Here is a 14,725-nt window from a genome sequence, read left to right as displayed (position 1 = left end):
AATTTGTTATAAGATGTGAATATTAATTTGATATCTGTATTTTTAAAAATCTGTTGAAGTCTTCTAGCGTATTGTTGATGATATGGGAGCGCGATAAGGGGTTTATGTATCTTATTCTTGTTCACGTGGTTAATAATTTTGTTTGGGTTATTAGTGTTATATGAACTTTGGTGATGGTTTCTTTTATTAGTTGTGGTGGGTATTTTCTGTCGATGAATTTTTTGGTGAGGTATTGCAATTCTACAGATAGATCTGTTTGTGTGTGGCTATATTTTACAAGCGTTGTATATCTGGTTGTATAGAACTGCTTTTTTGATGTATAGAGGGTGGTGTGAGTGGTAATGTAAGAATTTACCTGTATGTGTGTTTTTTCTGTATATTTTGGTGCCTAAAGATGTGTTTATTTTGTATACAGTGAGGTTTAGAAAATTAATTTTATTATCGGTTTCTACTTCGAGGGTAAATTTGAGTCTTTCATGTGTTGTGTTAAAGGTGTTCAGTAAAGTATTGATGGTGGTTCTGTTGCCTATTAAGAGGACGTCATCTGCATATCTCAATTAAGTTCCAAATTCAATTCCCACAAGACAACACACGAGTAATTTAATTAGGCAACCATAGAATGGAAGGTGCACTTTCCTTTCTTAAAAATTTTTTTATAGCCCATAACTTAGTTTTAAACCCATAATCCCTGTAAGTTATTAGAATCCTATAACCACTATGTATGTGGTAAAACTCTCCACCAGCTAAGCGGATTACTATGAGGTGAGTGCTGAAAATTAAGCTAAGCTATACATGCGATCTAGTTATTACATTACAGCACATAAGGACTCCTTAAAAAATCAAGAGACTGTGTTATTTTATTATTTTAATCCTTTGGTCTGTCGTTTAAAATTTGGAAATGAGAAATTCGGGCGCAGTGAAGTTCCAGTTACGTTACCAAAGCAGTTACCTACAAAATTACTTTGGTACTGTTTCGTTTTAAAAAAATTGGGAAAAAAATCAATAGAAATGCATGCTCCACGCAGGATATTTTTACCAATGGCCGAAAAAGAATGCCCCTGCATACAGGAATAAAATAAAAGTATGGTAAAGGCTGTTAGATTTTTTTTTTTTTTTTTTTTTTCCTTTCATGATTCACATCAGAAACTTTCGTATTACTTTGGTGGATGCAGGGAAAGTGTTCTGTAACTATTAGAACATCAACAGCAGCATTAGCCAAGTGTTTAAGTGTGAGGGCACAGATGTACATGTGCTTGAATGATGGTGGTTAAAGCCTGCTTGACTATTGAATATGGTGATATCTTGTGTTCTCTCTGTCTTTTGAACTTCTCTGACATTATGTGATTGTCCTGAAGTATAAACAAAATTTATTTTTCAATTGCTCTAGAATCAAAGCAAAATAACAATCACTCCAGAGAAAACACATTATGATATACAGGGGGTCCCTGGTATCTGAGTATTCATTATCCGAGTCCCCGCAGTTACGAGGATTTGAAAATTGAAGAATTAAAGCTTTTTACCTTGAGAAAATTGACCAAGCACTTGAATGTTTTTTGTGAGAGCAATCTTCTTCATGATCTTGCAACCAATGTTAAGCACAAGGTTAAAAACATAACTAAATGCTATGACACAATTTTATCTGAAAAAATACAAAACAAAATTAAAAAAACCACAAACAACTTTGCGTTCATTCTTTATTCGTACAACTGAAAAATAGTGTAACTTCAATAAACTTTACTTAACCTTACATTGTGTAACATATCATAATAAAAAATGTCTAAGAAAATAATTTTCTCATTTTTCAGTTCCTTCATCCATTTTTTACTATGTACAAGTACATAATAAACATTACTATATAATATCGGTGTAGATACACCGATATTATATAGTAATGTAGTAGATACACCATATCTACTCATCCTTCACAACGAGTTGCCCATCTATTGCACTACCTCGAATAAGTAACGCTTTACTTGCAATACCAGGGCACCTGCTCACCCACTGATGAAAAGCCAACTAGCTTTGAAATGGTGCCATCTAGGTGGTGGGCCCACCAAGAAAAAGTAACAGTAGTCTTCGCTTTCGTTACTTATTCGAGGTAGTGCAATACATGGGCAACTCATTGTGAAGGATGAGCACAATATGAGATACAGATGAAATTATGCATTTCACACAAACTCTTAAAATATTATGCCTAGTTGCATTTAGTTTTATTTAAATAATAACCATTACGAAAATTGGTCCCTGTTTAAAGTGGAATTTTCTGGAACCAGTTATCCTCAAATAACAAGGATCCCTTGTATTTTATTAAGAATGCAGAATCTGAGTCATAATCTCTTGGTGTTATTACAAAGTGCCAAACAGTTTACATCCAAAAACTTTGAACAGTACACATACCTTGTATGTACTATTATTCAACTGTGCTCTTGAAAATTGATGGAATCAGCAATGAAGAACAGACTTCTCCATAGTTCAGATACATTTAATACAGTACGCATTTTTCTGTTTGAATTACCAAAATATTAAACAACTATACAGTATATAATTAAAAAGGCAAAGGTAATGAATATGGATTTAATAAACACCTGAGAAAAGTTTCCAGAAATTGCTCAGTTAGGATGGCAATAAAAATTTTATTTTCATAGAAAATAAATATACAGGATGTCAGCTCCTCTAACACACTGCCAATAGAATTGTGAATGTTGAGGCATGCTACTATAGTGTTTTATAAGATATAGTAGTAGTGTTCAGTTCTACCAATATTGTGGTTTTCATGTTGCCAAGTGATCTGTGTGCTGATACAGTCCAGTGAAGCATTACAACTTCAGATATTTAATACACTTGTAGGAAGCTGTATGATCTGCTTTCTAAAAAAAAAGCTTCTGTTTTTCTCCTGTTTACAGTTGCCCAAGCTGCAGATTTTTTGAAATCAAATGTTACCAAGTATGCAGTGTGATCTGAGAAGGATACTGGTATATTTTAACACAAAATTATACCTTTACCAAACAGTGAGATAGAGAGCAATATTACAAAGCAACTGCAAATTGTAAAAATTAGGAAGTGATGGAATAACATCTGTTAGTCTAGCTTCAGCTTGCAAGGCAAGTTTGCAATAATATTACAGACTCGCTACCCCATCCCCTTTAGAGTGAATTAATATGGCTGCCACAAAGGTATAAAAGTCTCTATAACAGTACATCATTATTCCCACCAGTTTGTTGAAGTGTTAGGAATTTCCAGACCCACCCAGTAGTCTACTCCTTTTTTCTGTATTTTTTCTTCTTTCTGAAGGTGCATCTAAGGAAACAAGTTTTTCCTGAGTTCTAAAGTAAAAGATGAGAAGGATAACTTGGCTGCAGTGTCAACCCATGCACAGTAAAACTGGCATCAAGATGCTTTCACACTGTTTCAGCTTTGCCTGTTGAAAAGGGGACTGTGTTGAACATTGACTGATCTGCAGTATCATGTGTGGCTCAGTACACTTAACAGTCTGTCTACATCTGAAAGTCCTGATGGATTTTCACCATCCTCGTGTAATATTCAGTTTTAATGAAAGCACTGAAATCATGGGGTTATTAATATAGTAAAATTGCATACTAATACAGATCACTTAGTCAAATTTTTATTTGTATATAGTTATGGTCAGAGTTCATTTTAAATTGAAAGGTTAATGAAACTGAATGTAAATACAGAGCATCATATCAAAATTTCTAATATATAATTATAGTCAGCTTCTTTTGAATCGAAAGTTTCCACATTGGGCAGATAATGTTTCATTTTTAAAATCATATCATATTACAATTCAGAATACAGTGTTTTTTGCAGATGGGCTGAAGCCAACAGAGAAAAGTTGAGGGAACAGAGTAGTTCTTTAGAATTTAAGCTTCATCGTCTCCACTTCATAGACCTACTACAGCAAGGCACTACGAGACAGGAAGAAGCCATTAATTATGCAAGGAAAAATTTTCAGCACTTGGCATCTCATCATGAAAAAGGTATGCTGTATTAGTGTGGTTGGTAGGCAGAAGTTTCAAAATATAGTCAGTGGTCTATTCAGTCAGACCTCTATAATGGAGTGTCTATATCAAAAAATTTTGTTATAAAGAACATTTGCTTTTGAGAAACAGTTGAATGATATGAGCATTGTAGGATAAGAAGTATACTGTGATTAAAAAAAAAAAAAAAAGTTACACATGCAATCTGTTTTGTATATTTTTTATTAAATTTCAAATGTATATACATTATGTACATATATATCAGAACATACTATTGTTTAAAAAAAGAGTACTTTTTTTTTTTTTTTTGCTTGATGGCAACAGAATAACTGTTATCTTTTAGAAATTTTCCTTGTTTTTTTCTTGTACTTGCTGTCTCATTCTGACAGAGCTTTCAAATTATTATCATTGGCCTGGAGGATTCCCTGCAACTCATTGGTATAATTAAAGCAGGTCCATAAGTCTTTATCTGTGGTATCTTCTTGGACCATTTGTAAAAATTAGCCAGCATGATTTCTGAATTTTGCCCTTTGAAGTGAAAAACTTGTTGGTGGGTGATATCATTAATTTGCTGAATGAGAATGTATGATGTCCAAAGATTCTCAAAATTAAGAACTTTGACAGCAAATAAACTTTAGTTTGTTTTGGTAATACACATTCTATGATTCATTTATTTGAGTGTATTTGTACAATACACTCAAATATGCAGCAGAAAATATAACGTTATGTGTCATAACAGTCAATAAGATTTGAATCGGCTGTTGATTGACAGGATGATTCAGACCAACAGGTGTGTAATAGGAAGGCAGATTGCTGGATTTTTTTTTTTTTTTTTTTTAACCTTCATTGAGCTAATTTCCAGATTCAAATTTTTGCAGATTTATAAAACAAAAAAGGGTAGTGTGATGTGAACTCTACCATATGTTGGCATATCTATCTGCCATAATAAGAAAACATTGGACAATGTGCTCAGCCTTTATTATAGAAATCATTTTGTTTTATGGAATTAAAATTATAAGTAATTTTCTTTGAAATCCGAGGTTCACCAGAAATATTTACTGTTGAGCAAGAATTATCTCTGAGTTCATTAATAGTATCCATTAGTAATTATAAAATAATAAAAGCTGACACTCTAGATTTTCTCATCTAGAATAGTTCCAATCAAAATTAGAAAGTCACATATTGCTTGGAAATTTCTTTTATAATGGTCCGGAGGATGGATGCATGGATGAATAATGAGACCCTGTATGAGATACCGTATTTGGAATCCCAAAATTTGGAAGAACCTAAAATCCATAAGGCTCTGGGCAAAATGCAAAAATGTGATGCCACTACAACAAACTTAACTTTCCATGAAGAGAGTCATTGTCATTATGATATGCCCACCTGTGCATCACTTTTACACGTCAGTGATTTGTTTTCACTGTTTACACAATTTTAGTGGTAAAGAAATTGTTGTTTACAGTTTGTTGGGCAGTTTTCATTGAGAAATAAACACCAAGCTTTGAGTGAAAAAGGCATAAATTTATTATGGTTATCATGACATGTAATCATATCAGCTACCAGCCAACGTATCTCTCTCTTTTGGATGAAAAGTAGCTTCTATTAGAACTAGTCTCACTTATTGCATGGATATTTTTGCTCAGTAGCCCAGGAATATACATTCACAAACAGAGGAACAAAAGTTAAAACTAGATATCTTCATAAGAAGATATCTAGTTGCCATTGGTAAGAAGAAATTGCCATGTAACACACACAATATCACCCAATGGCAAGCACGCCCGACTTTCTTATGTAAAACAGCTCCAATTGAAATTAGAACATCATGTAATTTTTAAACAATGGCCCAAGGGATACTTTGATAGAGGAAAAAAAGTCAAAAGCTAGGTATCTGATTATACTGTAGGTAAAAATTTGCTAGTATTCAGTGTGTAGCTGTCACTTTGCCATGAAACAGCCACAACACATGGAAGGAGAAGAAACTTCAGTGTCAGGTATGAAGCACTCTTCATCTTTGTATGTAAAACAGTTCTGTTCGAAGTGAGAAAATCACATATTTCTTGTAAAATTTTTTACAAATGCCTAGGGATACATAGATGAACTTTTGTTTATCTGTGTGTTCCCTTGCATTTTGTTGAGGGCTGATGATCCTCCTATGTGTGAGTCCTATAGCACAGTTTTATCAATCAGACACATTTTAATTGACTGTCCTGATTTTAGCAATATCCGTTTTACTGCTTTTAATCATTTGACTGAGCCGTATACACTCAGTCAGATTTTATCCGACAATGACCATGTGTCTGCTAATTTTAGCTTTTTGAAATCAGTAAACCTTTTTACTGATATTTAAAAAATTGTTACTTGTTTATTGATATTTGTCTTTTACAGTTTATATTTGTTTTTATACCTTGACTTAGTGACCTAATTCATTAGGCCACTGAAAGTTTTATCTTTTTTATGACCAGGTTTTGACGCATTATAGCCTTAGCTGCTAATGCGCCAATAAAACCAAACCAACCTTGCATTTTGTATCTTTTTTTTTATGTAAACCCCAAACACAAGAGGTATTAGAACCTATAGTACTTAGTACCGTGCTTGGGTTGGAGGTTGAGAAGATGAAAGAAGATATTTGTTGACATTGGACTTGAACTTCTGTAGATTGTAATTTTCAGGAAATACGTATGAAGGAAGGTTATTCCAGAAAACAGCAGTCGAATGAATAAACGAGGAAGATGAAAAGTTGGTTCTGTGAGTTTGAAGTTGGACAGTAAATGGATGTTGGCTGGTGGTGGCACATGTTCGGACTGTTTTGAAAGAGAGAGAGTGAGAATTATAGAAGTCAATTCAGAAGAACAGTGTCCGTGGAAGTATCTGTAGAAAAGGCATGCAGCAGAAACAGTATGTCAGAGACAGTGAGTGGAGAGACTCTGTTAGAGATGAATCATTAATTAACCTAGCTCCCCTCTTCTGAACGGAATCAAGAAGCGTGAGAGAGGTTTTGGGGACACCACCCCAGATGTGGGAACAATATTCCATGGTAAGGCGGATTTGTGATTTGTACAGAGTGAACAGCTGTTTGGAAGAAAAGTAACGCCGAGAGCGAAAGAGAAAACCAAGTTTTTTAGATGCAGAGGAAGCAATATTTGTAATGTGCTTGTGCCAAGAGAGATTAGAAGTCAGGGTAATCCCCAAAAGAGATATATCATTTTGCCTAGAAATCGGAGTGTCACCAAAGATAAGCATAGGAGCAGAAGAATCCTTTTTGCGAGAAATAAGACAAGACTGAGTTTTAGAAGGATTGAAATCAGCTAAGTTGTCACTGCCCCACGGGAGAATTACCTGGAGATCGGCATTTGAGGAATTGGTAGCAGATTTTCGAGAGGTTGAAGCTGATTGAGCAGGGCAAGGTTTTTCTCAAAATGGAAAATGGAATGCAATGTGCTATCATTGGCAAAACTATGGATAGATTTCCAGTGAATGGAAGAAGTTCATTAATATACAAGAGGAAAAGAGTGCGGGAAAGAATTGAACCTTGGGGGACACCAGCATTAGGGGAGAAGTTAGAAGACAGAGAGCCATCTATCATCCTCAGTGAGTGATCAGAGAGAAAACTGGATAACCAATTACAAAAAACAGTTGCCAAACCATAAGATGGAAGCTTGTTTAGAAAACCTTTATGCCAAACACGATCGAAAGCCTTTGAGATGTCAAGAGCAACTGCTTGTGTTTCACTGAACTTTTCCATTGAATTAGTCCATAAATGAGTAACATAAGCCAGAATATCACCAGTGGATCGATACTGACGGAATCCATACTGGCGATCGTTGATCAGATGGAAGGTTTCTAGGTAGTTTAAGAGTTGGCGGTTAATTGATTTCTCCATTACTTTAGAAAGAGTAGAAGTAATTGCAATGGGACGATAATTGGATGGGAGGGATTTGTCACCCTTTTTAGGAACTGGCTGGATATGAGCAAATTTCCAAGCAGAAGGAAAAACACCTTTGGAAAAGAAAGTGAAAAAAGGCAGCAAAGAACAGGAGTAAGTTCAGGAGCACAGGTTTTGAGAACAAGTGGAGAAATACCATCAGGACCTGGAGCTTTCTTAGCATCAAGATTCGGCAAAATCCTTCCGACATCCTTTTGTCGGAAGACCACAGGAGGCATTGAAAGAAGTGTGTTGGGAATGGTGGGAGGTGTTTTACCAAGATCATTAATACACGAGTTGGAAGAAAAATGGGATGCCAGCAGGTCAGCTTTATCCTTGGCTGAAGTGACAACAGAACCATCTGGTTTGGACATAGGTGGGAGCAGAGATGGGCAAAAGTTGCGGCCAATAGCTTTGGCAAGAGACCAGAATTCTCGGCTACCATTAGGGCAAGAAGCAAGTCTTCTACTCTTAGCCTGTTCAAACACTAGTATGGACTAATTAATAACTGCTTTACAATTGTTGCGAGCTTTGGTGTAGGCAGAAAATGAAATTGAAGAATTAGAAACAAGCCAATTACGATATGCAACGTTCTTCTCTTGAACAGCCTTAGCACATTTATTGGAAAACCAAGGTTTAGATAAAGGACGAGATTTTAAAGTGGAGTGTGGGATAAAGGATTCCATTCCTACAAGAATAATTTCACTGACACGATCTGAGCAAACTTTGACATCAGAAGTTTTGAAACAGTAATCCAACCAAGGAAAATAAGAAAAGAAATCTTGCAGGTCATCCCATTTTGCATTCTTGTAATGCCAAACAATACGAGGTTGGGAATAGCCATGAGATAAAGGCTCCATTGGAGAAGAGACAGTCACCAAGTTGTGATCTGAGGTACCTAAAGGACCACTCACTTCGACTGTGTACTTAGAAGGGTTGTTTGTGAGAAAAAGATCAAGTGTGTTGGCTGTATGGCTAGGATTGTCCGGTATTCTTGTAGTTAAATGGACAATCTGTGCAAAGTCATTAGTAATTGCAAAAGCTTCAGCATCTCAACCACCTGGGTCAGTGTGACTAGAAAACAGCTGGAGTTGTGAACATTAAAATCACCAAGGAAAATTACCTCACTGTTAGGAAAGTTGGACTAGAGAAAGTCAAGTTGCAAAGAGAGGAACTCAAAGAGCTCCAAGTGATTAGTGGAGTTGGGAGAAGGGTAGAGACAACAGATGAATTTGTCCCAATGAGGTAGAGAGATTTTAAACCAGAGAAGATCGAAAAGAGGAGATTCCAAATTACCAAGTCTCACAGGGAATATCGGAACAGACATATGCATAAGTACCACCTTTGAGGTGAAAGGAATCATACAGCGAATAATTTGGGCAACTGAGATGAGCAGTAGTTGAATCAACCGATAACTGAGATTCTGTCAGAAAAAGTACATTGGGTTTGGCAGACTGCAAGTGGAAATGGACATAGTTGAGATTAGAATTGAGACCACATATATTTGTGAAATGAATTAGGAAGTGTTTGGGAGGTTTAGATCTTTTTGCAGATAAGCTTACTCTATTAGTTTGACAATTCATGGTGTATTCAATAGTAAGGAAAAGTGGGCAGGACATGCTGTATGAAGTAATGAAATTTTGGATGTGGCGTACACATGGTAAGAATATATGACAATGCCCCCCGCATACACACTACTCGGACTCCCTCCAGTCACTATCTGGCAGGGTAGAGGTAGCAAGATTATAAACTAGCTGATCCGGAAGCCTCCTAGAGAGTTACCAATAGGTTTGGTCTGGTGTACTAACTAGTGGCCAGCCTGCAAACACTGTTTTAGAGCTGTACCCTCGAAATGGAAGGAAGATTGGACCTCGCCACAATGTTCATCATAACCTCAAAAGTCATCAATCATACTGCATGATGGAAGGGTTGACCGGAACTTAGCTCTGGAAACTAAACATGGGTTCCACCACTTCAAGCCTCCAATAAGCAAAGTGGTGGTATTGCACCTGTTGATGAGAGTCAACTACCACCTAGTGCTTTTAGCTTTTATGCATCAGATTCAGCAAACATGTGAATGACATCTCTCATGAACTTGTCACAGTCTGTGGTGACTTTACATTGTCTGATGATAGGGTTCACAAGTGAATTTGTAAATTTAAAGATGGTGGACAGGCCATTGAATCACAAACTCTCAGAAATTGCTTATCATAAACACCTTGAAACGCTGCTCATGTGAGGAAACTGATCATGGAGGGCAGATGATTGTTATTCAAGGACATCTCTGCAAAGCTGGATCTTTCTAATGGAACAGCATTCTACTTTATTCATGAAGATTTTGAAATATCAAAGTATATACACTCTGGATTGAGTGGAAGTTTGGTGCTAATAAAAAAACAGGTTCGGTTGGACATGTGCCTTGGTAACACGTCATGTGACAGGTCTCGGGTGTTTGCTGAGCATGGTCATTGCTGTGGACAACTTGTTCGACCCTTCCTATAATCCAAAGACAAAAAGGCAATCCAAATAATAGAAAAATTGACTCTCCTCCACTAAAAAAAATTTCAGATGGCTGATCAGCTACCAAGGTTCTGTATGTAGTTTTTGTAAGAAGGAAGGTTGATAATGTTACCAAGAACTTCCGTTGAACAACTTTCTGCCTGTGATTTAGCAGAACAACTCCATTAGACACCATTCAATTCCATTTTGCACCAAGATAATGCACTGTTGTTGTTGTTGTTTTTGGTTTTTAGGAGCATTAGCAACTAAGGCCATATTACCCCGGGTATATGCGGTGGTCATTCCCTGACCTTTCCGCATCCTCCATATTTTGGTGGTCACGGGCTCGAACCCCGGCCTAATCATGAAGCATGTGCTACGCACTGCTGCTCCTGCCCACCTGGCTACGGAGGTGCCTATAATGCACTGCTTCACAAACCTACTGTCATGGAAATTTTACGTGACAGTGGGTGGAGGATTGAAACACTACCCTGCACCATTTTCTTTAGATTTGGCTTCATATTTGACTTTTGGCTGTTAAACAAACTGAAAATTACTGTTTGTGAATAACTTGTTATCAATCCAAAATGCAATGGAAAAGCAATATACCAGAAGGTACAGTACACCCCCACACAGTTGTTATGAGAGATTGGTGTGGAGATGGCAATTCTGTATAGAGAGAGGGAAACTCTGTAGAAAAGTAAAGTATGATGCATTAGCAAAGCCTTATGCTATGTAACAACCCACGCATTCTTTTACAAATTGGATGTTATTTTCATTTAAAATGGTATTAAAATACATAACTTGAACGAGTATATTATAGGTCATTTGCATTAGGGGAAAAATTTTTATTTTCTCAGAAATATACAAATCAAGGTTCATGCAATATTAGAAAAACAAAACTTATTCCCTTGATGGCATGGGATGGTATTATTATTACAGTATTCTTTTTTCCTATGATGGCATGGGTTGATGTTCCACCTTATTGAGCTGCCTTAGTATTGTCCTGTTTAAAATAAATTACAAGGAGCAGTAAAATATGATAAGTTTAATAAAGCAACCCAAATAAATTGAGAAACCGAATAAATTTTCAGTTTCTCAAAAATTCAACCCTTTTTGTTTTTTCTCTCATTTACAATATTTTTTTCCCATCACTTCATGAGGGTTAGATGTTAGTTATTTACATTTACGTTTAGTTATTAACATTACTAACAGATTAGAAAGAATACTTGATGAGAATCAACCGAAAGCGCAAGCTGGTTTTAGGACAGGATTCTCAACTATGGATCACCTTCACATAATATCACAGCTAATGGAGAAAGCAAATGAATATAAAACACCATTATGCCTGGCATTTGTGGATTATGAAAAGGCATTTGACTCCATACAGCATAAGGCAATGTTTCAGGCACTGGAAAGACAAGGCATAGATACCCCATATATTATGATTTTGAAGAAAATATATGAGAGTGCTACTTCCTTTATTAGACTAGACAAAGACAGTAGGAAATTTAAAATTGAGAAAGGTGTTCGACAAGGAGACACTATCTCCGAAGCTGTTTGCTGCTGCCCTTGAGGAAGCTTTCAGAAGATTAGACTGGTCGCAGAAAGGAGTCAATGTAAACGGAGAGTACCTAAACCATTTACTTTTTGCAGATGACATTGTGGTCATAAGCCACGATCCCAAAGAATTAGAGGAAAATCTTAATGAGTTATGCACAGTTAGTAAGGATTTTCGACTAAAGATGAATATGGCTAAAACAAAAGTAATGATGAACAAGTATGCCACAGAAAGGGAAATAATGATTGAAGGAGCAGTAATTGAAAAGGTGGAGTCATATACTTATCTGGGACAAGTTATTAGCTGTAATAATGATAAATGGCTGGAAGTCAAGAGAAGAATAAATTTTGGATGGATAGCATTCAGGAAATATAGTCACATACTGAAGAGCAATATGCCAGTTTGTCTGAAACGTAAAATAATGAACCAATGTATACTCCCCACCATGACTTATGGAAGTGAAACATGGACTCTCACCAAAAAAATGGAAGAGAAGCTGAGAACTACACAGCGAAGAATGGAACGAATTATATTGGGAATTAGACTGTTAGATAAGAAGAGAAACACATGGATTAGGCAGCAAACTCAAGTAGAGGACATTCTTAAAGAACTAAAATGGTCTTGGGCAGGACACATAGCTCGGAGACATGATGACAGATGGACTAAGAAAATAACAGAATGGTACCCAAGAGGAGCTAGAAGAAAACCTGGAAGACAAAGGCGGAGATGGATAGATGAAATTCATGAGTTTGTGGGTAGTAAATGGATGGCCAGTGCTCAAAACAGAAGGAACTGGAAAGTTGCTGGAGAGGCCTTCATCCTGCAGTGGATTGAAAATGGCTGATGATGATGATATTTACATAATGAAAGAAATGTTTCCTAGTCAGTTTTGATATTACTGTATTTCACTACTCATCTAATTCCAACACTAGTTCTTTACGAAACAGTTGTTTTATAAATGTCAGAACAACAAGGCTCAACAGTAGATTCTCATTATCATAACAAACGTTAATAAAATTTTTGTTTTTTTATCCCCACCCCATAGAAATCCAAGTCCTTATGGGAAGTTTGCTATATTTGAGACAGGGTATGCATAACTCTCCTTACAGCTATTTATTAGATTCTATCCACTGGGCAGAAATATGTGATGTTTTTACAAGAGATGCTTGTGCCTTATTAGGATTATCAGTGGAGAGCACTCTTACTGTTTGGTAAGTAGTATTTAGTCGTATACTATGAAATTTTTAATGCATGTTATTCTGCTGGAAAAGAAAATTCTACTGAAATTTATTTTACTCTGTCTTTTAATGAGAAAGTCCTGAAATCTTTTTTTTTTTTTTTCCTTCTTTACTGAGAGTAAAAATGATAAAATAATGAGTAAAGAATACATATATGTGTAATCCTTACATCACTAAGTGTAGTCTATTTTGGTGCATATCTTGCTGCTCTCAGAAGCATGCTTCACTAAAATACATTGCATGTAAACTATAATGTTTGTGCTATACAGACTAAGTTTGATTATGGATAGGTTTTTTGTTTTTGTTTATTTTTATTTTTCAACATCAGTATTATCATTGTCATTAGGAATATTGAACTGTACCAATACATATAAATTAAGTTGTAATATTTTTAGTGTATAAATCTATTCTTTTTCATGTATTTATTAATGTTTATTATTTTTTTGGTTTATATACATTTGAGCTGAGAAACTTATTTGTAGGTTAACTACCCTTTTTATCTATTTCATTCCTGGGCTTGGTGCATCATGGCCTAAGTTACCAATGCATCATTAAAAACCAATTAATCAATTGATCAGTCAAGGATTAAAGTGTGAAGCTTAGAGTCTAAGGGTGAACAATAGCCCCAAAGGTCCATGGATTCAACACTTTTTTTTGGCAGTATGACCATACCCTGATTCTGAACAGTCTCATTTGAACATTGAATCTGTGTAGTGTGAGATGCCCCTTGGCAGAGGAAAGTCGAGAGTGGAGATGAGTTACAGATTACATTATAATAAAGAGTACATTAAGAGACTCTGTATGAAACATGAATGGAGAGTCAGTCTGTGTGTCTTGTTATGGGAGACCTCATTCTGACACTCATTAAGGTTTTCCTCTTATCTATGTTCGACTTTATACGACAGATCACCACCACCGCTTTTCATTCCCATTTTCCAAAGTCGCCGGACTTGAACATTTTCAACTTTCAAATTCCTCTCTCTCATAGCTGATATTGCATCCTCCTTCCATGATTTTCTGGGGGGGGGGGGTCCTCGCTCTTCCCTTGTGGTATCCACTCATAAAATTTTAGATCATCTCTCTTCATTCATGCATAGATGTCCAAACCATCTCAGCCTTCTATTTTCAATTTGCTCTATAATATCTTCTTCTGCATGCCTTCTAATTTCTTTATTTGTAACCCTCTCAAACGGAGACTCTAGCACTTCGATGAAGGTAGTCCATGTCTAGTGCCCTAAGCTTCTTTTTGTCACCCTCTTTCAGTGTCCATACCTCACATCTGTAGCAAAGTACCAATTCCACTAACAACTAAGAAACAGAATTTCTAAGCACAGCAGAGCATTTAGAAAATTGGAAATCACACAATCAATGCATCTAAAACCTGTTGACTTCAACAAGTATCTTGGCTATATTATAAGTAAGGGAAGGACTGGGGAAAGAGGAAGTTAGCACATGAATTCACCAAAGTAGGAAGATTCTTGTGCCCTTAGAACAAAAAAAACATATT

The 14,725-nt window shown here is 36.0% G+C and overlaps 1 protein-coding gene across 2 annotated transcripts in view; it reads left to right on the top strand.

The window, feature by feature from the left end:
* Sou (required for meiotic nuclear division 5 protein souji) overlaps nt 1-14,725 on the top strand; it is a 108,591-nt gene that overhangs the window by 52,377 nt on the left and 41,489 nt on the right. Inside the window, exons 5-6 of one of the 2 annotated variants that reach the window (XM_090377164.1) lie at nt 3,826-3,995; nt 13,026-13,191. In XM_090377164.1, the coding sequence (XP_090233290.1) occupies nt 3,826-3,995; nt 13,026-13,191 (336 nt within the window). The remainder of the gene's footprint in view (nt 1-3,825; nt 3,996-13,025; nt 13,192-14,725) is intronic. The other variant, XM_090377165.1, reaches the window with a different exon arrangement.

The sequence above is a fragment of the Mastigoproctus giganteus genome, chromosome 7 (assembly GCF_048544385.1).
Source record: "Mastigoproctus giganteus isolate SK-2022 chromosome 7, ASM4854438v1, whole genome shotgun sequence".
NCBI lineage: Eukaryota > Metazoa > Arthropoda > Arachnida > Uropygi > Thelyphonidae > Mastigoproctus > Mastigoproctus giganteus.
The sequence above is the reverse complement of the archived record's forward strand: the minus strand, read 5'-3'. Positions and strand labels throughout refer to the sequence as shown.